General features: G+C 41.9%; 1 protein-coding gene across 1 annotated transcript in view; it reads right to left on the reverse strand.

The window, feature by feature from the left end:
- LOC132780497 (hormone-sensitive lipase-like) overlaps positions 1 to 26,041 on the reverse strand; it is a 48,097-nt gene that overhangs the window by 7,517 nt on the left and 14,539 nt on the right. The window contains exons 2-7 of the mRNA XM_067461198.1: positions 15,543 to 15,638; positions 13,394 to 13,962; positions 9,141 to 9,231; positions 7,691 to 7,836; positions 3,512 to 3,697; positions 1,662 to 1,956 (exon numbers count right to left, since the gene is read on the reverse strand). Coding sequence (XP_067317299.1) covers positions 1,662 to 1,956; positions 3,512 to 3,697; positions 7,691 to 7,836; positions 9,141 to 9,231; positions 13,394 to 13,906 — 1,231 coding nt within the window. The 5' untranslated portion in view covers positions 13,907 to 13,962; positions 15,543 to 15,638. The remainder of the gene's footprint in view (positions 1 to 1,661; positions 1,957 to 3,511; positions 3,698 to 7,690; positions 7,837 to 9,140; positions 9,232 to 13,393; positions 13,963 to 15,542; positions 15,639 to 26,041) is intronic.

The following is a 26,041-nucleotide window of genomic DNA, read 5'->3' on the forward strand; positions in this document are numbered from 1 at the left end:
ACTTCATTTTGCTAATTTTGGTCCATCTCTCTAATCTGTCAAGATCGTTTTGAATTCTGCTCCTGTCCTCTGGAGTATTGGCTATCCCTCCCAATTTGGTGTCATCTGCAAACTTGATGATCCTGCCTTCTAACCCTTCATCTAAGTCATTAATAAAGATGTTGAACAGGACCGGGCCCAGGACACAACCCTGCGGCACTCCAATAATAACAAAGCCAGTGGACCTGATGGGATCCCTGCTGAAATCTTTGATGAGGGCAGGACTGAGCAGAAGTCAGCAAAGCCAGCAACCAATTGAAAAATCACAAAGCCAGTGGACCCGATGGGATCCCTGCTGAAAGTTTTGATGAGGGCAGGTCTGAGCAGAAGTAAGCAAAGCCAGCAACCAATTGAAAAATCACAAAGCCAGTGGACCCAATGGGAACCCTGCAGACCCAGTGGGATCTTTGCTGAAATCTTTATAAAGAGGGTGGATCTGAGTGGATGTCAGTAAAGCCATCAACTAATTAAAAAATAACAAAACCAATGGACCTGATGGGATCCCAGCTGAAATCTTTGATGAGGCTGCGTCTGAGCAAAAGTCAGCAAAATAATCAATCAATTAAAAAATGACAAAGCCAGTGGACCTGATGGGATCCCTGCTGAAATCTTTATAAAGAGGATGGTCTGAGTAGAAGTCAGTAAAGCTATCAACCAATTGAAAAATAACACAAGCCAGTGGACCTGATGGGATCCCTGCAGAAATCCTTATAAAGAGGGTGGGTCTGAGTTGATGTCAGCAAAGCCATCAACCAATTGAAAAATAAGAAAGCCAGCGGATCCAAAGGGAACCCTGCTGATATCTTTGATGAGGGTTTAGTGTTTACACCTTATTTTATTTTTCTGCTTATTTAATATTTAATGTTTATTTTACTTAAGTGATATTTGTCTTGACTGTTCTAATGTAGCACAAATCCTATGTAAAATCATACTACGTATTTTTGACATTAATATTGAAATCCGAAATATATACAGCAAGTCTTTCCTGACTTTACAGAAGTCAGCAAAACCATTATTCAATTAAAAAATAACACAAGCCAGTGGACCTGATGGGATCCCTGCAGAAATCCTTATAAAGAGGGTGGGTCTGAGTTGATGTCAGCAAAGCCATCAACCAATTGAAAAATAACAAAGCCAGTGGACCTGATGGGATCCCTGCTGAAATTTTATAAAGAGGACAGGTCTGAGCTGAAGTCAGCAAAGCTATCAACCAATTGAAAAATAAGAAAGTCAGTAGACCCAATGGGAAGCCTGCTGATATCTTTGATGAGGGTGGGTCTGAGCAGAAGTCAGCAAAACCATCAATCAATTAAAAAATAACCAAGCCAGTGGACCTGATGGGATCCCTGCTGAAATCTTTATAAAGAGGGTGGGTTTGAGCAGAAGTCAGCAAAGCTATCAATCAATTAAAAAAAATGACAAAGCCAGGGGACCCGATGGGATCCCTGCTGAAATATTTATAAAGAGTGTGGGTCTGAGTTGATGTCAGCAAAGCCATCAACCAACTGAAAAATAACAAAGCCAGTGGACCTGACGGGATCCCTGCTGAAATGTTAATGCTGAAATGTTTAAACAGTGGGTACAACAGCTGCACCGGCTTGTTGAAGAAGTCCCTCGCTTACCCAGGAGGTGGCAGTTCTTGAGGGCCCAGCAGTAGGCGTAGAAGCACTCCTCCAGGGCCCGGGGGAAGGGGGCCTCGGGGGCCAGGGAGTAGTCGATGGAGAGGACGGGGGCACCCAGCTCCTGGGCCCAGGACTTGAGGTAGGGCTCGTGCGACTTGGAGGTCTGAGCCACGAAACCCCCGCCGTGGAAGTGCACCACTAGGAAGGGCGAGGGCGGCGAGGGGCGGGCCTTCCAGCGCAGCTCCAGCGCCAGCGTCCCCTCCGGCCGCAGCAGCCGCGACAGCTCCTCACTGTCCTGAAAATAGAATAGAATAACTTTACCAAGGTTTACGATGCCATAAAACTCTCCAGCAGTGTGCAAAAGAATGAGGAAGTACTCCATCAGGGTCACAAGTGGATGGTGAAGGGAGAGCTCCCCCGGTGGCCGGAATTCAAAAAGCATACCCTCATGAAGCTGGAAAGTGAAATAGCCTCTGTGTGTCTGTCTCTATATGTTGTGTGTCTATGGCATTGAATGTTCGCCATGTATGTATGTGCGCTGCAATCCGCCCTGAGTCCTCTGCGGAGTGAGAAGGGCGGAATATAAATACTGTCAATAAATACATAAATAAATAATTGTCATTGTAACATTGTACAATGGAATTAAATGCTTTCCACAGCACACACTGCAAAACCACACACCCATCCCTCCACACTCCCACTCCCACTGCACAGCCCCAATGCCACATCAATGTGACATCATGGAGTTCCATATAGTTACTGTTGGAAATAGCAACCTTCTTCAAGCCTGCACTAGTTATTTGTTTGTATATAATTCAGATTGTTTGCTGTATTACATATGTGTGTATTGGTATGCAGCTTTCCTTAACTCTAGGTTGTGGGAGGGGCTGCAGACCATATGAGCAGAACTGGGACTGTTCAAGACTCAGACTCCATTTTAGAAACAGTATTATTTCAAACGCTAGTAGAAACAGTACAGTTTAGATTCCATGGGACTTTCAGACTAGACAGAGACTCTATTAGGCTCTCAGACCAGAGAGTCTGATAACAAGACTGATAAGGAATGCACCTGTATGCTGAATACAGGACTCAGACTCCATTTTAGAAACAGTATGCTTTCAGGCGCCAGTAAAAACAGTAGAGTGTAGAGTCCTTTGGACTTTCAGACTTGACAGAGACTCTATTAGGCTCTCAGACCAGAGCATCTGATAACAGGACTGATAAGGAATGCACCTGTATGCTGAATACAGGACTCAGACTCCATTTTAGAAACAGTATGCTTTCAGGCGCCAGTAAAAACAGTAGAGTGTAGAGTCCTTTGGACTTTCAGACTTGACAGAGACTCTATTAGACTCTCAGACCAGAGCGTCTGATAACAGGACTGATAAGGAATGCACCTGTATGCTGAATACAGGACTCAGACTCCATTTTAGAAACAGTATTTTTTCAGGCATAAGTAGAAACTGTACAGTTTAGACTCCATTGGACTTTCAGACTTGACAGAGTCTCCATTAGACTCTCAGACCAGAGAGTCTGATAACAGGACTGAAAAGCAATATTCCTGTATGCTGAATACATGAAGTTTGTGAGTAAACCAACTATGTTCCTTTTAAAGAAGTCTACTAATGTTTGGGTTGTTGTGAGTTTTCTGGGCTGTATGGCCATGTTCCAGAAGCATTCTCTCCTGACAGGAGACTCCCAAAAAAGGTTATGAATGCCATTTTCCAAAATCTTTGTGCCAAATGAATGAAAGGCCATGTTGGTCAAGTGGCCCAAAACTTTTGCCCCAGGTGGAAATTCTCTCAATTAGCCGTAACCCAAATGATGGCCGACACCCAGCCTCGGCTTACCTGTCCCTCTCGCAGCTCGTGGGAGATGAGCCTCATCTGGACGGGGCCCGGCCCGGTGTGGGCCACAGGGGGCGTGATGGTGACGGTCAGCGTGGGGTCGGCCACTAGTGGGAGGTCAAAGCAGTGCGGGGGAACCAGCAGCGCCCGCGAGAGGCGCACCTGCGAGGACGCCATGCTGGCCAGGGACTGCGGGGTGAAGGCGGGGAAAACCACGTCAGACACATAGGGAGATCCTTCCAAAACCCCAAAAGATCCCCCCTGTCGCACCTCAGAGTAGAACAGTGGTTCTCAACCTGGGGGTCGGGACCCCTGGAGGGGTCACAAAGGAGTGTCAGAGGGGTCACCAAAGACCATCAGAAAACACAGTATTTTCTGTTGGTCATGGGGGTTCTGTGTGGGATGTACTATTCTATCATTGGTGGTGTTCAGAATGCTCTTTGATAGTAGGTGAACTATAAATTCCAGCAACTACAACTCCCAAAATATCAAGTTCTATTTTCCCCAAATTCCACCACTGTTCACATCTGGGCATCTTGAGTATTCGTGTAGCGTTTGGTCCAGATCCATCACTGCATGAGTCCACAGTGGTCTCTGGATGTAGGTGAACTACAACTCCCAAACTCAAGATCAATGCCCACCAAAACCCTTCCAGTATTTTCTGTTGGTCACGGGATTTCTGTGTGGAAAGTTTGGTTCAATTCCATCGCTGGTGGAGTTCAGAATGCTCTTTGATTGTAGGTGAACTATAAATCCCAACAACTACAACTCCCAACTGTTAATGGCTATATTCCCCGAAGTCCACAAGTGTTCACATTTAGGCATACTGAGTATTCTTGCCAAGTTTAGTCCAGAGCCATCATTGTTTGAGTCCACAGTGCTCTTTGGATGTAGGCGAACTACAACTCCAAAACTCAAGATCAATGCCCACCAAACCCTTCCAGTATTTTCTGTCAGTCATGGGAGTCCTGTGTGCCAAGTTTGGCCCAATTCCATCGCTGGTGGAGTTCAGAATGCTCTTTGATTGCAGGTGAACTATCAATCCCAGCAACTACAACTCCCAAAATATCAAGTTCTATTTTCCCCCAAATTCCACCAGTGTTCACATCTGGGCATCTTGAGAATTCGTGCCAAGTTTAGTCCAGATCCATCATTGTTTGAGTCCACAGTGGTCTCTGGATGTAGGCGAACTACAGCTCCCAAACTCAAGGTCAATGCCCACCAAACCCCTCCAGTATTTTCTGTTAGTCATGGGAGTTCTGTGTGCCAAGTTTAGCCCAATTCCATTATTGGTGGAGTTCAGAATGCTCTTTGATTGCAGGTGAACTATACATCCCAGCAACTACAATTCCCAAATGACAAAACCAACCTACCTCCAACCCCACCAGTATTTGGGCCTATCGGGTATTTGTTCCAAATTTGGTCCAGTGAATGAAAATACACCCTGCAGATCAGATATTTACGTTATGATCCATAACAGGAGCAAAATGGCAGTTGTGAAGTAGCAACGTAAATAATGTTATGGTTGGGGGTCAACACAACATGAGGACCTGTACTAAGGGGTCACAGCATGAGGAACGTTGAGAACCACTGTTTCAAGTAGTCATGTTTTTGATGGTGAGCCGTTTTGAGTCTCCGTCGGGAGAGATAAAGTGGGATATAAATAAAGAAATGAATAATGTATTGTCGAAGGCTTTCATGGCTGGAATCACTCAGTTCTTGTGGGTTTTTTCGGGCTCTATGGCCATGTTCTAGAGGCATTCTCTCCTGACGTTTCGCCTGCATCTATGGCAAGCATCCTCAGAGGTAGTGAGGTCTGTTGCAACTAGGAAAATGGGTTTATCTATCTGTGGAATGACCAGGGTGGGGCAAAGGACTCTTCTCTGCTGGAGCTAGGTGGGAATGTTGCAACTGACCACCTTCATTACCATTAGAAGACCTGGCTGAGCCTGGGGCAATCTTTTGTTGGGAGATTAGATGTCCCTGATTGGGTTGTTGTAGGTTTTCGGGCTCTATGGCCATGGTCTAGAGGCATTCTCTCCTGACGTTTCGCCTGCATCTATGGCAAGCATCCTCAGAGGTAGTGAGGTCTGTTGGAACTAGGAAAAAGGGTTTATCTATCTGTGGAATGTCGAGGGTAGGACAAAGGACTCTTGTCTGCTGGAGCTAGGTGGGAATGTTTCAACTGACCACCTTGATTAGCATACAATGGCCTGATTGTACCTGGGGCAATCTTTTGTTGAGAGGTGATTAGATGTCCTTGTTTGTTTCCTCTCTGTTGTTGTGCTGTTGTAATTTTAGAGTTTTTTAATACTGGTAGCCAGATTGTGTTCCTTTTCATGGTCTCTTCCTTTCTGTTGAAATTGTCCACATGCTTCTTGTGGATTTCAATGGCTTCTCTGTGTAGTCTGATGTGGTGGTTGTTGGTGTGGTCCAGCATTTCTCTGTTCCCCAATACTATGCTGTGTCCAGGCTGGTTCACCAGGTGCTCTGCTATGAACATGAAAGGCACTGCAGACTACTCCAACCAGAGAAGTCAGCCATAGCAGAGCACCTGATGAACCAACCTGGACACAGCATTTTATTGGAGAACACAGAAGTGCTGGACCACTCTCACAACCACCATGTCAGACTACACAGAGAAGCCATTGAAATCCACAAACATAGAATCATAGAATCCTAGAATCAAAGAGTTGGAAGAGACCTGGTGGGCCATCATCCAGTCCACCCCCCTTCTGCCAAGAAGCAGGAATATTGCATTCAAATCACCCCTGACAGATGGCCATCCAGCCTCTGCTTAAAAGCTTCCAAAGAAGGAGCCTCCACCACACTCCCTCCGGGGCAGAGAGTTCCACTGCTGAACGGCTCTCACAGTCAGGAAGTTCTTCCTCATGTTCTGATGGAATCTCCTCTCTTGTAGTTTGAAGCCATGGCTCCATTGCGTCCTAGTCTCCAAGGAAGCAGAAAGGAAGCTTGCTCCCTCCTCCTCCTCCCTGTGGCTTCCTCTCACATACTTATCCATGGCCCTCATCATATCTCCTCTCAGCCTTCTCTTCTTCAGGCTAAACATGCCCAGCTCCTCAAGCCGCTCCTCATGGGGCTTGTCCTTCTTGATCTGCTCCCTCCTCCCTGTGGCTTCCTCTCTCATACTTATCCATGGCCCTCATCATGTCTCCTCTCAGCCTTCTCTTCTTCAGGCTAAACATGCCCAGCTCCTTAAGCCGCTCCTCATAGGGCTTGTTCTCCAGACCCCTGATCATTTTAGTCGCCCTCCTCTGGACACATTCCAGCTTAGAGTCAATATCTCTCTTGAATTGTGGTGCCCAGAATTGGACACAGTATTCCAGGTAAAGTGGTCTAACCAAAGCGGAATAGAGCGTGGGGAGAAGGACTTCCCTAGATCTAGACACTAGGCTCCTCTTGATGCCTGAGGCCAACATCCCATTGGCCTTTTTTGCCGCCACATCACATTCCTGGCTCATGTTCCCCTTCTTCCTCCCCACGAGGACTCCAAGATCTTTTTCACACGTACTGCTCTCAAGCCAGGCATTGTCCCCCATTCTGTATCTTTGCATTTCATTTTTCCTGCCAAAGTGGAGTATCTTGCATTTGTCACTGTTGAACTTCATTTTGTTAGTTTTGGCCAATCATCTCTCTCATCTGTCAAGATTGTTTTGAATCCTGCTCCTGTCCTCTGGATTCTTGGCTCTCCCTCCCAATTGGGTGTCGACATGTGGACAATTTCAACAGAAAGGAAGAGACCATGAAAATGAACAAAATCGGGCTACCAGTATTAAAAAACTAAAATTGCAACAGCAAAAACAGCAGAGAGGAAACAGGCAGGGACACCTTTCAAGAAGAGTTTGCTCCAGGCACAGTCAGCCCATTGTATGCTAATCAAGGTGGTCAGTTGAAACATTCACACCTAGCTCCAGCAGACAAGAGTCCTTTGTCCCACCCTGGTCATTATTCCATAGATATATAAACCCATTGTCCTATTTCCAACAGACCTCACTACCTCTGAGGATGCTTGCCATAGATGCAGGCAAAACGTCAGGAGAGAATGCCTCTAGAACATGGGCATACAGCCCGGAAAAACCCACAAGAACTGAAAGAAACGAATAGTTTTGTTTTTGTGGGAGGGACATCGCCCCGCAGCACATTTTGCTCCAACGGACTCACCGCCAGCAGCTCCATCTCGGTGAGATTCCAGAAGCTTTTCCAGAAGTGGACGTCCAGGTTCTGGGTGATGCGCTCAAACTCCACGCCGCGAAGCTCCGGGTCGATGGCGAACTTTCCACTGGTGAAAAGGGAGCTGGCCGCCACACCTGGAAGGAGATTGAGGGGGTTACAATGCAGGTACGGCCCACTTCAACTCCCATAATCCCTAACAGCCGGTAAGGAGGGCTGAAGTTGGCCCATGCCTGGTGTCGACGCGCCCAGGGGAGGGTTGCCATAGAACGGTAGAGCTGGTGTTGTAAATAGCAACCTTCTTCGAGTGGTTATGATGTCACACAAAACGAACGGAGCATTTTTATATATTGTCAGACTGTATGATCTAAAGCAGTGTTTCTCAACCTGGGGGTCGGGACCCCTGTGGGGGTCACGAGGGGGTGTCAGAGGGGTCGCCAAAGACCATCAGAAAACATAATATTTTCTGGGTTCTTGTAGGTTTTTCCGGGCTATATGGCCATGTTCTAGAGGCAGTTTCTCCTGACATTTTGCCTGCATCTATGCAAAGCAACTCTCTGAGGATGCTTGCCATAGATGCAGGTGAAACGTCAGGAGAGAGTGCCTCTAGAAGATGGCCATATAGCCCGGAAAAACCTACAACAACCCAGTGATTCCGGCCATGAAAGCCTTTGACAATACATAGTATTTTCTGTTGGTCATGGGGGTTCTGTGTGGAAAATTTGGTCCAATTCTATCATTGGTGGGGTTCAGAATGCTATTTCATTGTGGGTGAACTATAAATCCCAACAATTACAACTCTCAAATGGCAAGGTCTATTTTCTCCAAACTCTACCAGTGTTCACATTTGGGCATATTCAATATTTGTGCCAAATTTGATCCAGATCCATCATTGCTCGAGTCCACGGTGTTCTCTGGATGTAGGTGAACTACAACTCCAAAAACTCAAGGTCAGTGCCCACCAGACCTTCCCAGTATTTTCTCAGGGTCATGTGAATTCTGTGTGCCATGTTTGATTCAATTCCATCATTGGTGGAGTTCAGAAGGCTCTTTGATTTAAGGTGAACTATAAATCCCAGCAACTCCAGCATTACCAAATGACAAAATCAATCACCCCCAACCCCACCTCAAATTTGGGGGTATTTGTGTCAAATTTGGTCCAGTGACTGAAAATATACCCTGCATCTCAGATAGTTACATGACGATTCATAACAGTCGCAAAATGACACTTGTGAAGTAGCAACGAAAATAACGTTATGGTTGGGGGTCACCACAACAGGAGGACCTCTACTAAGGGGTCGCGGCATCAGGAAGGTTGAGAACCACTGATCTAAATAGCAATATTAAATAACCACTCACAAGCCGGCTTGCTTTGAAATGGATCTATTGCTTGTATCTCTGCAGCAAAGGCAGACACTACTGACTTTTTCCCAAGACTCACTGATGCCAGAAACGTGGCGCTTGTAGTTCTCCCCGAAGGAGACGAGGCTGATGGCGATCGTCTGCAGGAAGGGCCGGATCGAGGGAGCAAACTGCCAGGCAAAAGGAAAGCAAGATGTTACTATTATTCCTCATTCTTCTGCATGCTGCTGGGAGGTTTTATGGCATCACAAATTAGTTAAATTAGCCTCCCCGCATAAAGCGGTACCTAAATTTCCCATTTTACAGACGCAACTGTCTTTCGGGCTGCATAGGTCAACAGCAAGCTAGACTATTAATTGTTGGGAACACTTCCTCATTCTTCTGCACGCTGCTGGAAGGTTTTATGGCATCACAAATTAGTTTAATTAGCCTCCCCGCATAAAGCGGTACCTAAATTTCCCATTTTACAGACGCAACTGTCTTTCGGGCTGGATAGGTCAACAGCAAGCTAGACTATTAATTGTTGGGAACACTTCCTCATTCTTCTGCACGCTGCTGGAAGGTTTTATGGCATCACAAATTAGTTTAATTAGCCTCCCCGCATAAAGCGGTACCTAAATTTCCCATTTTACAGACGCAACTGTCTTTCGGGCTGGATAGGTCAACAGCAAGCTAGACTATTAATTGTTGGGAACACTTCCTCATTCTTCTGCACGCTGCTGGAAGGTTTTATGGCATCACAAATTAGTTTAATTAGCCTCCCCGCATAAAGCGGTACCTAAATTTCCCATTTTACAGACGCAACTGTCTTTCGGGCTGCATAGGTCAACAGCGAACTAAACTATTAATGATTGGGAGCACTTCCTCATTCTTCTGCACGCTGCTAGAAGATTTTATGGTGTCGTAAATTAGTTAAATTAGCCTTCCCGCATAACGCGGTACCTAAATTTCCTACTTAGTAGATACAACTGTCTTTCAGGCTGCATAGGTCGACAGCAAGCTAGTCTATTAATGGTTGGGAGCACTTCCTCATTCTTCTGCACGCTGCTGGATGGTTTTATGGCATCGTCAATTAGTTAAATTACCCACCCCGCTTAACGTGGCACCTAAATTTCCTACTTGACAGATACAACTGTCTTTCGGGCTGCATAGGTCGACAACAAGCTAGACTATTAATGTTCGGGAGCACTTCCTCATTCTTCTACATGCTGCTGGAAGGTTTTATGGCATCGTCAATTAGTTAAATTAGCCTCCCCGCATAACGCGGTACCTAAATTTCCTACTTGGCAGACGCAACGATCTTTTAGGCTGCATAGGTCGACAGCAAGCTAGACTATTAATCGTTGGGAGCACTTCCTCATTCTTCTGCACGCTGCTGGAAGGTTTTATGGCGTCGTAAATTAAATTAACCTCCCCACATAAAGCGGTTCCTACATTTCCTACTTGACAGATACAACTGTCTTTCAGGCTGCATAGGTCGACAGCAAGCTAGACTATTAATGGTCGGGAGCACTTCCTCATTCTTCTACATGCTGCTGGAAGGTTTTATGGTGTCAGAAATTAGTTAAATTAGCCTCCCCACATAAAGTGATACCCAAATTTCCTACTTGACAGATGCAACTGTCTTTCGGGCTGCATAGGTTGACAGCAAGCTAGACTAATAATGGCTGGGAGCTCACTCCGACTTAGGCTATCCCTCCTGCAAAGACAAAGTTTGTGCAGTTTAATAAACTTTCCCCATGTTTTAATGCCTGACCCAGGAACAAAAGTCGTGTTGTGTAGTGTTGTTATTGTTGTTGCCGGTAATAATAATAATAATGGTGGTAATATAAATAAATAACAACAATCCAGGAGAAAGAAAGAAAGAAAGAAAGCAGCCAGTGAGGCCTCTTCCCTGTGGCCTGGCCTTGATATATTGCATGGTTTGCATGGGGAGGGCCAGATTCTCGGATCCGACGAGAAAGGATTGACGCAGAGAGAGAGCGGCTCAGGGACAACAAACCCCAAGGACGGCCAGACCGGGAGGAAAAATCGGGGTCAAAAGGGGAAGGCTGCGGAAAGGGGCCCCCGCTCAGGTTGCAGAAAGGTTTGGGTTTCGGGCTTTGCTTTGGGGGGGGGTCATTGGGAGAGGGGAGAAAGGGGAGGAGGAAGGAAGGAAGGAAAGAAAGGAAAGGGAAAGAGAGGAAAGGAGGAAAGAGGAATGAAGGAAGGATGAAAGAAAAGAGAGAGGGGGGAAGGAAGGAAGGCAGGAAGGCAGGAAGGAAGGAAGGGGGAAGAGTGGGAGGGAGGAATGAAAGGAATGAAAGGAAAGGAGAAGAAAGATAGGAAGGAAGGAAGGAAGGAAGGAAGGAAGGAAGGAAGGAAGGAAGGAAGGGAGGGAAAGGGAAAGAAAGGAAAGGAGAAGGAAGGAAGGGAAGAGAAAAAGAGAAAGGAATGAGAGAGAAAGAAAGAGAAAGGAAAGGAGAGGGAGGGAGGGAAGGAAGGAAGGAAGGAAGAGGAAAAGAAGGAAAAAGGGAAAGACAGGAAGGAAGGAAAAATGAAAGAAAAGAGAGAGGGGGGAAGGAAGGAAGGAGGGACAAAAGGAAAGGAAGGAAGGGAAGAGAGAAAGAGAAAGGAATGAGAGAGAAAGAAAGAGAAAGGAAAGGAGAAGGAAGGAAGGAAGGAAGGAAGGAAGGAAGGAAGAGGAAAAGAAGGAAAAAGGGAAAGACAGGAAGGAAGGGAAAGGGAAAGAAAGGAAAGGAGAAGGAAGGGAAGAAAAGAGAAAAAGAGAAAAGAAGGAATGCGAGAGAGAGAAAGGAAAGGGAAGGAAGGAAGGAAGGAAAGAAAGGAAGGGAGAGAGGGAGAAAGAAGGAAAAAGGGAAAGATAGGAAGGAAGGGAAAGAAAGGAAAAGAGGAGGGGGAAGGAAGCAGGGACGAAAGGAAAGAAGAAGGAAGGGAAGAGAAAAAGAGAGAGGAAGGAATGAGGGAGAAAGAAAGAGAAAGGAAAGGAAAGGAGAAGGAAAGAAGGAAAGAAGGGAGGGAGGGAGGGAGGGAGGGAGAAAGAAGGAAAAAGGGAAAGAGAAAGAAAGGAAAAGAGGAGGGGGAAGGAAGGTTGAAAGGAAAGGAGAAGGAAGAAAGGGAAGAGAAAAAGAGAGAGGAAGGAATGAGAGAAAGAAAGAGAAAGGAAAGGAGAAGGAAGGAAGAAAGGGTGGGAGGGAGGAAAGAAAGGAAGGAAGGAAGGAATGAAAGGAAAGAAGAAGAAAGCTAGGAAGGAAGGAAGGAAGGAAGGAAGGGAGAAAGAAGGAAAAAGGGAAAGATAGGAAGGGGAAGGGAAAGAAAGGAAAGGAGAAGGAAGGAAGGGAAGAAAAGAGAAAAAGAGAGAGGAAAGAATGAGAGAGAAAGAAAGAGAAAGGAAAGGAAAGGAAAGAAGAAGGAAGGAAGGAAGGAAGGAAGGAAGGAAGGAAGGAAGGAAAGGAAAGGAAGGATGGGAGGGAAGGAGGAAAGAAAGAAAGAAAGAAAGGATGAAAGGAAAGGAGAAGGAAGAAAGGGAAGAGAAGAGGAAAAGAGAAGAGATGAAGGAATGAAAGAGGGAAAGATAGAGGAATGAAAGGAAAGGAGAAGAAAGGAAAGGGAGAGAAGAGGAAAAGAGAGAGGAAGGAACGAGAGAGAAAGAAAGAGAAAGGAATGGAAAGGAAAGGAGAAGGATGGATGGAAGGAAGGAAGGAAGGGAGGGAGGGAGGTAGGAAAGAAAAAAGGAAGGAATGAAAGGAAAGGAGAAGAAAGGAAGGTAGGAAGGAAGAGGAAAAGACAGGGAAGAAGGGAAAGAAAGGAGAAGGAAGGATGAAAGGAAAGGAGAAGGAAGAAAGGGAAGAGAAGAGGAAAAAGGAAGAGATGAAGGAATGAAAGGAAAGGAGAGGAAAGGAAAGGAAGAGAAGAGGAAAAGAGAGAGGAAGGAACGAGAGAGAAAGAAAGAGAAAGGAATGGAAAGGAAAGGAGAAGGATGGATGGAAGGAAGGGAGGGAGGGAGGGAGGGAGGAAAGAAAAAAAGGAAGGAATGAAAGGAAAGGAGAAGAAAGGAAGGTAGGAAGGAAGAGGAAAAGACAGGAAAGAAGGGAAAGAAAGGAGAAGGAAGAAAGGGAAGAGAAGAGGAAAAGGGAAGAGATGAAGGAATGAAAGAGGGAAAGATGGAGGAATGAAAGGGAAGGAGAAGGAAGGGAGGAAGGAAGGAAGAGAGGAAGGAAGGAAGGAAGGAAGGGAAAGGGAGGGAAAGGCAAGGGGTGAAGGAGTGGCATGGCATGCGGGGGGGGGGGTGTGTGCTCTAGATGCGCGCATGGTAGGAGACCCCTGACTGACCTGGAATCCCATGCATCTCCCGTAGAAGCACCCCTTCTGCATGGCGGTGTACTCGCGCAGGAAGAGCTGGGAGAGCCCTTGCTCCTCGTGGTTGAAGAGGCTGCCGGGGCGGTTCTGTGTGAGGAGGCGCTGGGCCAGGTAGACCAGTGCGCGCAGCTGGGTCAGGGCCACGCAGTAGGCCTCCAGCTCGGCGCAGTTGTGGCCGGTGCGGAAGAAGAGGCTGCGCCGGTTGGCGGCCACGTAGCGGCTCTTGTGGACGATGTGGGCCAGGCAGCAGCGCACCGTCTGGGCCAGGCTGCGGTACCCGTTGGCCGGCGTCTCCTCGTCCAGGTCGAAGAGGTGGTAGATGGTGGCCAGGTGGCCCAGGACGGGCTCCAGGCAGCGGGCGTGCTCGCGGATGGCCAGGAAGGCCGCCAGGAAGCGCTGGCCCACCTCCGAGGAGCTCTCCCGGAAGAAGGCCGCGTTGTCCTCCACCAGCGCGTGCAGCGTCTGGAACAGCGGCCGGGCATCCATGGCGCCGCCCCCCCTCACGGGAAGAGGAAGGGGAAGAGGAAGAGGAAGGAAGGGCCCTGCAGGAGGAAGAGGAAGGCAGGCAGGTGAGCACCCACACCCACAAAATGGGGCTCCAGCAGGGAGAAACACGCTGGGCAAGACTTCTACGTCCGTCCATCTATCTACCTCCCCATCCATCCATCCATCCATCCATCCCTCTCTCTGTCCGTCCGTCCGTCCATTATCAATCCAACTAGATGGATCTATGGCTCTATGAGTTTATCATCTATCTATCTATCTATCTATCTATCTATCTATCTATCTATCTATCTATCCATCCATCCATCCATCCATCCATCCATCCATCCATCCATCTATCTATCTATCTATCTATCTATCTATTCATCCACCCATCCATCTCTCCCTCTAGCCATCCATCCATCCATCCATCCATCCATCCATCCATCTCTCCCTCTAGCCATCCATCCATCTCTCCCAATATCCATCCACCCATCCATTCTTTTTCTCTCTATTTCTCCCTCTATCTATCTGTCCACTCATCCATCACCTATCCATAGTTCTATGAGTTTAACATCTATCTATCCCTCCATTTATCCAGCCAGCTATGTATGTATTGATCGATCTATCAATTCATTTTCCTCTCCACCCACCCATCATCTATTCAACTAGATGGATCTATGATTTTATAAGTGTATCATCAAACTCTCCATTCTACGAGTTTATCATTTATCAATCTCTCCACCCATCCACCCACCCACCTATTTCCCTACCTACCTACCTACCTACCTACCTACCTACCTACCTATCTCCCCATCCATCCATCCATGTTTCTATCTCTCCATCCATCCATCCATCCATCCATCCATCCATCCATCCATGTTTCTATCTCTCCATCCATCCATGTTTCTATCTCTCCATCCATCCATCCATCCATCCATCCATCCATCCATCCATCCATCCATGTTTCTATCTCTCCATCCATCCATCCATCCATCCATCCATCCATCCATGTTTCTATCTCTCCATCTATCCATCCATGTTTCTATCTCTCCATCCATCCATCCATCCATCCATCCATGTTTCTATCTATCCATCCATCCATCCATCCATCCATCCATCCATCCATCCATCCATCCATCCATCCATGTTTCTATCTCTCCATCCATCCATCCATCCATCCATCCATCCATCCATCCATCCATGTTTCTATCTCTCCATCCATCCATCCATCCATCCATCCATCCATCCATCCATGTTTCTATCTCTCCATCCATCTCTCCATCCACCTCTCCATCCATCTCTCCATCCATCCATCCATCCATGTTTCTATCTCTCCACCCACCCACCCACCCATGTATTTTTCTATCTATTCTTCCTTCCTTCCTTCCGACCCACCCATCCATCCATCCACCCACCCACCCATCCATCCATCCATCCACCCACCCACCCACCCACCCACCCATCCATCCATCATGTATGGTTCTACGAAGCTACGAGTATTTTTCAACTCTAGGATGTTATGATTTAACCACCTCTCTCTCTTCTCTCTCTCTGAGGGGTTGGACTGGATGGCCCTTGGGGGTCCCTTCCCACTCTAGGAAGCCACCTTCTGATTTTGGAAAAGGTGTGGACTTACGCTCCTCCTCTGCTGTGCCTGGTGGAACTACGTCCTGCGCATCCCTCCTCCGGGTCCCTTGGCCTCTCCTCGCCTTCCTTGGCCAGACGGGACGCCCTGGAAGCAGAAAAGAGGGCATGGCTGAGCAAAACCCAAAACCCTTCCCTTTGCAAAACCCAAAATATTCCGCACCATTCCCGCTGGCGATGGGGCTGCGTCGAGTCCGAGCTGCATCTAATGGACGGAGCAAAGGAATCTAGAAAGAATTGCTCACAGAAGAAGAAAAGTTTGAGGATGTTTACCTTTTGGGGGGTCAAGAAGGGAAGGATTTCCTTGCTGGACTTTGCTCCCTTTGTGCTTACTCTGAGCGCAACCTCCCTCCGTTCGGACGATTCTTTCCTTCCTCCTTTCCTTCCCGGCTTCAGACGGCCACTGCTGGACTTAAATGACCGGAGGGGAGGGTGGCCAGCAAAGCCCGCCTCGGAGGGCTGGCGTCCTTCCAACCCAAATCCCGGCCCTAAATTCCGCAAAGATTTGCTTCACGAGAGAGGTTCGGTTGCGAAACCCAGGGCTTGCGAGGAAAGAATCCAGAGTTTTGGACAAACCTAGAAACTTGTCTGTTTTTAAAGGAAGATAAAGGAACTTCAAAAGAAGAAGATAGAGAAGTCCTTCGTGCAACCACAGCGGGTGTTTTTTATCTGCATTTCATGGAATCGTAGAATTATAGAGTTAGGAGGGACCCCCAAGGGCCATCCAGTCCAACCCCCAAAGAAAGAGAAAGAGAGATAGACACACAGAGAGAGGATAAACACATAGAAACATAAGAGACATCCAGTTGGATACCAGACAGATGGACAGACAGATAGATAGCTGGATGGAAAGATAGATCACTGGATGGATGGATGGATGGATGGAGAGAAAGAAAGAAGGAAGGATGGAAAGATAGATAGACAGACAGATAGATAGACAGACAGACAGACAGACAGACAGACAGATAGATAGATAGCTGGTTGGCTGGATAGATAGCTGGATGTATGGATGGACAGACGGATGGATAGATGATAGATGATAGACAAATAGAAGACTGGATAGATAGATGGATGGAAAGATAGAGAGCTTGATAAATACATAGCTGGATTGATGGATAGGTAGATAGACAGACAGACAGATAGAAGACTGGATAGATGGATGGACACATAATTGGAGAGATAAATAGATGGATAGATAGCTGGATGGATGGATAGATGTATAGATAGGTGGATGGATGGATGGAGAGATAGATAGATAGATAGCTGGATGGATGGATGTATAGATGGATGGATGGATGGATGGATGGATAGATGGATAGATAGATAGATAGATGATAGATAGACAGACAGACAGACAGATAGATAGATAGATAGATAGATAGATAGATAGATAGATAGATAGATAGGCTGTTGATGGATGGATGGATAACTGAATGGGTGGGTGGATGGATGGATGGATGAATAAATGGATGGATGAACAGATAAATGGAGAGATAGATAGATAGATGGATGGATGGATGGATGGATGGATAGATGTATAGATAGAAAGATAGATGGATAGCTGAATGGGTGGGTGGATGAATGAATGAATGGATGGATAGATGGATGGAAGGACATATAAGTGGAGAGATAGATAGCTGGATAGCTAGCAAGATAGATGGATGGATGGATAGGTAGGTAGGTAGGTAGGTAGGTAGGATAAATTGATGGGTGGATCGATGGACAGAAAAATGGAGAGATAGATAGCTGGATAGATAGATAGTTGGATGGGTGGGTGGATAGATAGCTGGATAGACTGATGGATGGACGGATGGACAGACGGACGGATGGATAGATGACAAACACATAGAATCATGGCACAGAAAGAGATCCCCAAAGGACATCCAGTCTGACCCCCTTCTGTCATCAGGCAGGAAAAGCACAATCAAAGGCCCCCTGACAGATGGCCATCCAGCCTCTGTTTCGGAAAAGGTCAAGAGACAAAAGCCAAATACAAACGTAACAACAACAAGAACACAACGTAACAAAATTTGTTCCTGGTTCATAAGTGTAATTTCCTGTTTGAAATAAGTTGTAACACTGCAAAAATTTCGTTTTTGTGGTTGAATGGGTTGAGACTGGAGATCGTCATTGAAAGATTATTGCAAAATGGTCACCGGAATTCTAGCCTGTGTTGGTTTGCGTTGTTGTTGTTGTGCTTCTCCTGCCACAGGCTGGGCGCAAAACCCCTGACCCAGATCTTGCAGGTGCGGTGGGATTTCTGCTGCAAAGAATGTTAATAAAGCAATAATCCTAGCGATCTGGGCCAAAGGAAGGGGACAAACAATGGGCACGGGGCCGTGTTTTGCAGCATCCGAAAGGGAGGGAAGCCAACTGGGCATTTCTATCTTCGGTTGCGAAAGCGGGAGAGCGAAGAAGCACAACAGGAAGAAAAGGAAAGTCTCTTTCGAAACGCGGGGCCAGGGGAAAGTTCTACAAATGCCACGGATTGCTACAAATATCAAGAATTGCGTCCAAGAGCCATTCGGTCACCGAGAGATATCGTTGACTAAAAAAAGTTGACTAGAATCATAGAATCAAAGAGTTGGAATGGATGTCCAAAGAACTTCTAACTGTGCTAAAACACAAAAGAGACATGCACAAGAAGTGGAAAAAGGGAGAAATCACCAAAGAAGAATTCAAACAAATAGCCAACACCTGCAGGGAAAAGGTCCGCAAGGCTAAAGCACAAAATGAGCTCAGGCTTGCCAGGGACATTAAAAACAATAAAAAGGGATTCTTTTCTTATGTCAGTAGAAAAAGGAAATTAAAATTAAAATTTTAATTAAAATAAAATAATGCTTGGAAAGGTAGAAGGTAGGAGGCAAAGAAGAAGATTGCATTACTATAAGGGGATAGGGACTCAATCCGGGAAGAAGCCACAGCTGCCCTGACTCTTGATCATGATTTTGATGATAGTAATAAAATAATAGTAATAATAATAATAATAATAATAATAATAATAATAATTAGAGCATTTCTGCAAAGATCCATGTTGTTGTGGGATAATAATAATAATATGTAATAATAATAATAATAATATATTATTATTAAGAACATCCCTGCAAAAATCCATTTTATCGTGGGAAATAATAATAATAATAATATAAATAGCATTCCTACAATGATCCATGTTGTCGTGAGCAAAATAATAATAATAATCTATTCTTATTTATTAATAGCATTCCTGAAAAAGATCCATAGTGTCATGGGAAATAATAATAATAATAATATATAATAATAATAATAATAATAATAATAATTAGAACATTCCTGCAAAGATCCATTTTGTTGTGGGAAATAATAATAATATACAATAATATATAACAATTATTATTATTATTATTATTATTATTATTATTATTATCATTATTATTATTATTAAGAACATTCCTGCAAAGATCCATTTTGTTGTGGGAAATAATAATAATATACAATAATATATAACAATTATTATTATTATTATTATTATTATCATTATTATTATTATTAAGAACATTCCTGCAAAGATCCATTTTGTTGTGGCAAATAATAATAATATACAATAATATATAACAATTATTATTATTATTATTATTATTATCATTATTATTATTATTAAGAACATTCCTGCAAAGATCCATTTTGTTGTGGCAAATAATAATAATAATAATAATAATAGTAATTATTATTAAGAACATTCCTGCAAAGATCCGTTTTGTTGTGGCAAATAATAATAATATAATAATAATAATAATAATTAATATTATTAAGAACATTCCTGCAAAGATCCGTTTTGTTGTGGGAAATAATAATAATATAATAATAATAATAATAATTAAGATTATTAAGAACATTCCTGCAAAGATCCATTTTGTTGTGGGAAATAATAATAATATAATAATAATAATAATAATTAAGATTATTAAGAACATTCCTGCAAAGATCCATTTTGTTGTGGCAAATAATAATAATAATATAATAATAATAATAATTAATATTATTAAGAACATTCCTGCAAAGATCCGTTTTGTTGTGGGAAATAATAATAATAATAATAATAGTAATTATTATTAAGAACATTCCTGCAAAGATCCATTTTGTTGTGGCAAATAATAATAATATACAATAATATATAACAATTATTATTATTATTATTATTATTATCATTATTATTATTATTATTAAGAACATTCCTGCAAAGATCCATTTTGTTGTGGCAAATAATAATAATATAATAATAATAATAATAATTAATATTATTAAGAACATTCCTGCAAAGATCCGTTTTGTTGTGGGAAATAATAATAATAATAATAATAGTAATTATTATTAAGAACATTCCTGCAAAGATCCATTTTGTTGTGGCAAATAATAATAATATACAATAATATATAAGAATTATTATTATTATTATTATTATTATCATTATTATTATTATTAAGAACATTCCTGCAAAGATCCATTTTGTTGTGGGAAATAATAATAATAATAATAATAATAGTAATTATTATTAAGAACATTCCTGCAAAGATCCATTTTGTTGTGGCAAATAATAATAATAATATAATAATAATAATAATTAATATTATTAAGAACATTCCTGCAAAGATCCGTTTTGTTGTGGGAAATAATAATAATAATAATAATAATAGTAATTATTATTAAGAACATTCCTGCAAAGATCCATTTTGTTGTGGCAAATAATAATAATATACAATAATATATAACAATTATTATTATTATTATTATTATTATCATTATTATTATTATTAAGAACATTCCTGCAAAGATCCATTTTGTTGTGGGAAATAATAATAATAATAATAATAATAGTAATTATTATTAAGAACATTCCTGCAAAGATCCATTTTGTTGTGGCAAATAATAATAATAATATAATAATAATAATAATTAATATTATTAAGAACATTCCTGCAAAGATCCGTTTTGTTGTGGGAAATAATAATAATAATAATAATAATAGTAATTATTATTAAGAACATTCCTGCAAAGATCCATTTTGTTGTGGCAAATAATAATAATATACAATAATATATAACAATTATTATTATTATTATTATTATTATCATTATTATTATTATTAAGAACATTCCTGCAAAGATCCATTTTGTTGTGGGAAATAATAATAATAATAATAATAATAATAATAGTAATTATTATTAAGAACATTCCTGCAAAGATCCATTTTGTTGTGGCAAATAATAATAATATAATAATAATAATAATAATTAATATTATTAAGAACATTCCTGCAAAGATCCGTTTTGTTGTGGGAAATAATAATAATAATAATAATAATAGTAATTATTATTAAGAACATTCCTGCAAAGATCCATTTTGTTGTGGCAAATAATAATAATATACAATAATATATAACAATTATTATTATTATTATTATTATTATCATTATTATTATTATTAAGAACATTCCTGCAAAGATCCATTTTGTTGTGGGAAATAATAATAATAATAATAATAATAATAATAGTAATTATTATTAAGAACATTCCTGCAAAGATCCATTTTGTTGTGGCAAATAATAATAATATAATAATAATAATAATAATTAATATTATTAAGAACATTCCTGCAAAGATCCGTTTTGTTGTGGGAAATAATAATAATAATAATAATAATAGTAATTATTATTAAGAACATTCCTGCAAAGATCCATTTTGTTGTGGCAAATAATAATAATATACAATAATATATAACAATTATTATTATTATTATTATTATTATCATTATTATTATTATTAAGAACATTCCTGCAAAGATCCATTTTGTTGTGGGAAATAATAATAATAATAATAATAATAGTAATTATTATTAAGAACATTCCTGCAAAGATCCATTTTGTTGTGGCAAATAATAATAATATAATAATAATAATAATAATTAATATTATTAAGAACATTCCTGCAAAGATCCGTTTTGTTGTGGGAAATAATAATAATAATAATAATAGTAATTATTATTAAGAACATTCCTGCAAAGATCCATTTTGTTGTGGCAAATAATAATAATATACAATAATATATAACAATTATTATTATTATTATTATTATTATTATCATTATTATTATTATTAAGAACATTCCTGCAAAGATCCATTTTGTTGTGGGAAATAATAATAATATACAATAATATATAACAATTATTATTATTATTATTATTATCATCATTATTATTATTATTAAGAACATTCCTGCAAAGATCCATTTTGTTGTGGCAAATAATAATAATATACAATAATATATAACAATTATTATTATTATTATTATTATTATCATCATTATTATTATTATTAAGAACATTCCTGCAAAGATCCATTTTGTTGTGGCAAATAATAATAATATACAATAATATATAACAATTATTATTATTATTATTATTATTATTATTATCATTATTATTATTATTATTAAGAACATTCCTGCAAAGATCCATTTTGTTGTGGCAAATAATAATAATATAATAATAATAATAATAATTAATATTATTAAGAACATTCCTGCAAAGATCCATTTTGTTGTGGGAAATAATAATAATAATAATAATAGTATTCCTGCAATGATCCATGGTGTCCTGGGCAATAATAATAATAATAATAATAATAAATTATTATTAATAATAATAATAATAGCATTCCTGCAAAGATTCCTTTTGCACCGGGCAATAAATAATAATAATAGGTTATTTTTATTATTATTATTATTATTATTATTATTATTAATAGCATTCCTGCAAAGAGCCATGTTGTATTGGGCAAATAATAATAATAATAAACAGCATTCCTGAAAAGATCCATACTCTAGTGGGCAATAAATAATAATAATAATAATAATAATAATAATAATAGCATTCCTGCAAAGAGCCATGTTGTAGTGGGCAAATAATAATAATAATAATAATAATAATAATAATAATAATAATAACAACAATAATAGCATTTCTGCAAAGAGCCATGTTGTAATGGGCAAACACGAACACCACCACCACCACCAACAACAACAAGAACACTGTATTGCTCACTACAACATGGATCTTTGCAGGAATGCTACTGACCGGATCTGTTGCTCTTTGGACATGTCATGAAATGGGATGACGCGCCGGAAAAAGCAAAGCTGCCCGGTCAAGACCAAAGGAATCAGGAAATTAGGAATTTGCAATTACAAGTTGACGGACTCAATTAAGAAGATGTCCTGAGTTTGCAAGACCTGAGTGACTGATGTCAGGAAGGTGGTCATCTCATTCATGAGGTCCATCATAAATATGCAACTAAGAAGGAAATCACCATAAATCATTATTCATCAGCAATTAAGAGGAGGCAACAAAGTCCTGCCTGCAAAACTAAAGGAGCGCCATGTTGAATGTCCATCACAACCAAAGGACACTCGGGTCCTTCTGAAGGTGGTCCAAAGGTCTGGAGGAAAGACCAAGCCTTGGGGTGAAAGATGAGAGAAGAGTCAAGATAACCAGGCGGAACTTCAAACATCTCCAGAAAGGAATCCCGGAGAAGATATAGGAGGCTTTGATTAGGAACCAAAGCAACAACCGATTCCAATGACAAGCAAATTGGATCAAACGGTCATCCAGCCTATGTTTCAATAAATAATAATAATAATAATAATAATAATAATAGGGAAGTGTCCGACGTGTGATCCAATACAACAGCCAGTCGAGTGTCTGCCGTGGACTCATCTTGTTGTGTTTCAAATAATAATAATAATAATAATAATAATAATAATAATAATAATGCCTTTTAAAAAAGACTTCCATAGAATCCTGAAGTGGGAAGGGGCCCCCAAAAGCCATCCAGCCCAACCCCAATTCAGCCAGGAAGACACCATCCAATCCCTCCTAACAAATGGCCATCCAGCCTCTGCTTTACGACTTCCATAGAGTGGGAAGGGGCCCCAAAGGCCATCCAACCCAACCGCAATTTGGTCATGACGATCCCTCCTAACAAATGGCCATCCTGTCTCTTCTTTAAGACTTCCATAGAGTGGGAAGGGACCTCCCAAAAGCCACCCATCCCAACCCCAATTCAGCCACGAAGTCACCATCCGATCCTTCCCAGCAGATGACCATCCTGCCTCTGCTTTAAGACTTCCATAGAGTGGGAAGGGACACCCAATGGCCATCCAGCCCAACCCCAATTCAGCCATGATGACGCTATTCGATCCCTCCTAACAAATGGCCATCCAGCCTCTGCTTTAGGACTTCCAAAGAGTGGGAAGGGGCCCCCAAAAGCCCTCCAGCCCAACTCCAATTTGGTCATGATGACACCATCCGATCCCTCCTGACAGATGGCCATCCAGCCTCTGTTTAAATAATAATAATAATAATAATAATAATAATAATAAAAATAAAATGCTGTTGTTTAAAGACTTCCATAGAATGCTAGAGTGGGAAGGGACCCCTAAAGCCCATCCAGCCCAACCTCAATTCAGCCAGGAAGACACCATCCGATCCTTCCCAGCAGATGGCCACCCAGCCTCTGTAATAATAATAATAATAATAATAATAATAATAATAATTCCTTTGTTTAAAGACTTCCATATAATCCTAGAGTTGGAGGGGACCCCCAAAGACCATCCAGACCAACCCCAATTCTGTTCTAATGGAAGGCACCCAGTGATCCCTCCTGACAGATGGCCATCCAGCCATAAATAATACAATAATAATAATAATGCCTTTGTTTAAAGACTTCCATAGAAGTCCAATACCAATTCCATCATAAAGCAAGGCACCATCTGATCCTTCCAAGCAGATGGCCACCCAGCCTTTGCTTTATTATTATTATTACTATTATTATTAATACTGTGCTTTATGAGATGCCCTTTTCCTGGTTTGGAAGTGTTATTCTTGTTTAATTGTGTGGGACTTACTCTGAAAGTACTTTATTGTTATATAATAAAAATAATAATATTAAATAATAATAATAATAATAATTGTATGGGACTCTCTGAAAGTAGTTTATTGTTATATAATAATAATAAAATTTGGAAGTTTTATTCTTGTTTAATTGCGTGGGACTTATTCTGAAAGTACTTTATTGTTATATAATAAAAATAATAATATAATTTATAATAATAATAATAATAATAATAATAATATCCTGCTTTATGAGATGCCCTGTTCCTGGTTTGGAAGTGTTATTCTTGTTTAATTGCGTGGGACTTACTCTGAAAGTAGTTGTGGTAACGTTATTTGCATTGGTTTAGAGATGCATTGAAAAACTATTGCCGAATGTCCCTCTTGCAAAAGATTTTGCAATTTCATAAACCTTTCCCCCATTTGTTTTAATATGATAGGAATCAATGACATTGATAACCCAGGGACTGAAATAGCATTGCATAGTGCAATGGAGAGGTTGGGTGGGCATCTTGCAGAAGTGTTCGGACTGGGTATTTTAGCACAAGGGGGTGGTCTAGATGACCTTTGGGTGCCCCCGTGACCTTAGACATTGTGATGGCAGCTGCTGTTTGCCTTGCGCCCTTTTCTTGGGACCGGGTGAGTCATAATTTGGGAAAATGGTAAGAAAAACAACAACTCCAGACTGAGGAAAGAGGGGGAAAGGGGAGTGGGAGGGAAGGGCGGGGGGGGGGGGGGTCCCAAGAGGAGGGAATGAAGGACAAACCCTTTGACCTCCGGGGAAGAGGCTCCAGGGAGGACAAGGGGCAAGCGGGACTCGGGTTGTTGTTCTCTGCAGAAAGGGGTGCAAAGGCCACTTCCCTCTATTGGTAGGGAGGCCTTTGTGGAAAAGGTGCAAAGGGTGCCCAAAGGTCATCCAGTCCAACCCCAATTAAGTCACCACAACACCATCCCATCCCTCCTAACCAATGGCCATTCAGCTTCTGATTTAAGACTTCGGAAGAGTGGGAAGGGGCCCCCAAAGGCCATCCAGTCCAACCCCAATTCAGTCACAACAACACCATCTGATCCCTCTTAACAAATGGCCATCCAGTCCAACCCCAAAGATGTCCCCAAACGCCATCCAGTCCAACCCCAATTCGGTCACAATGACACCATCTGATCCCTCCTACCAAATGGCCATCCAGCCTCTGCTTTAAGACTTCCACAGAGTGGGAAGGGGCCCCCAAAGCCCATCCAGCGCAACCCCAAAGGGGACCCCAAAGGCCATCCAGTCCAACCCCAATTTGGTCACGACAACACCATCTAATCCCTCCTACCAAATGGCCATGCAGCCTCTGCTTTAAGACTTCCGTAGAGTGGGAAGGGGCCCCCAAAGCCCATCCAGCCCAACCCCAAAGGGGCCCCAAAGGCCATCCAATCCAACCCCAAAGGGGCCCCCAAAGGCCATCTAGTCCAACCCCAATTCGGTCACAATGACCCCATCTGGTCCCTCCTACCAAATGGCCATCCAGCCTCTGCTTTAAGACTTCGGAAGAGTGGGAAGGGGCTCTCAAAGGCCATCCAGTC

Source organism: Anolis sagrei, chromosome X, assembly GCF_037176765.1.
Source record: "Anolis sagrei isolate rAnoSag1 chromosome X, rAnoSag1.mat, whole genome shotgun sequence".
Lineage (NCBI taxonomy): Eukaryota > Metazoa > Chordata > Lepidosauria > Squamata > Dactyloidae > Anolis > Anolis sagrei.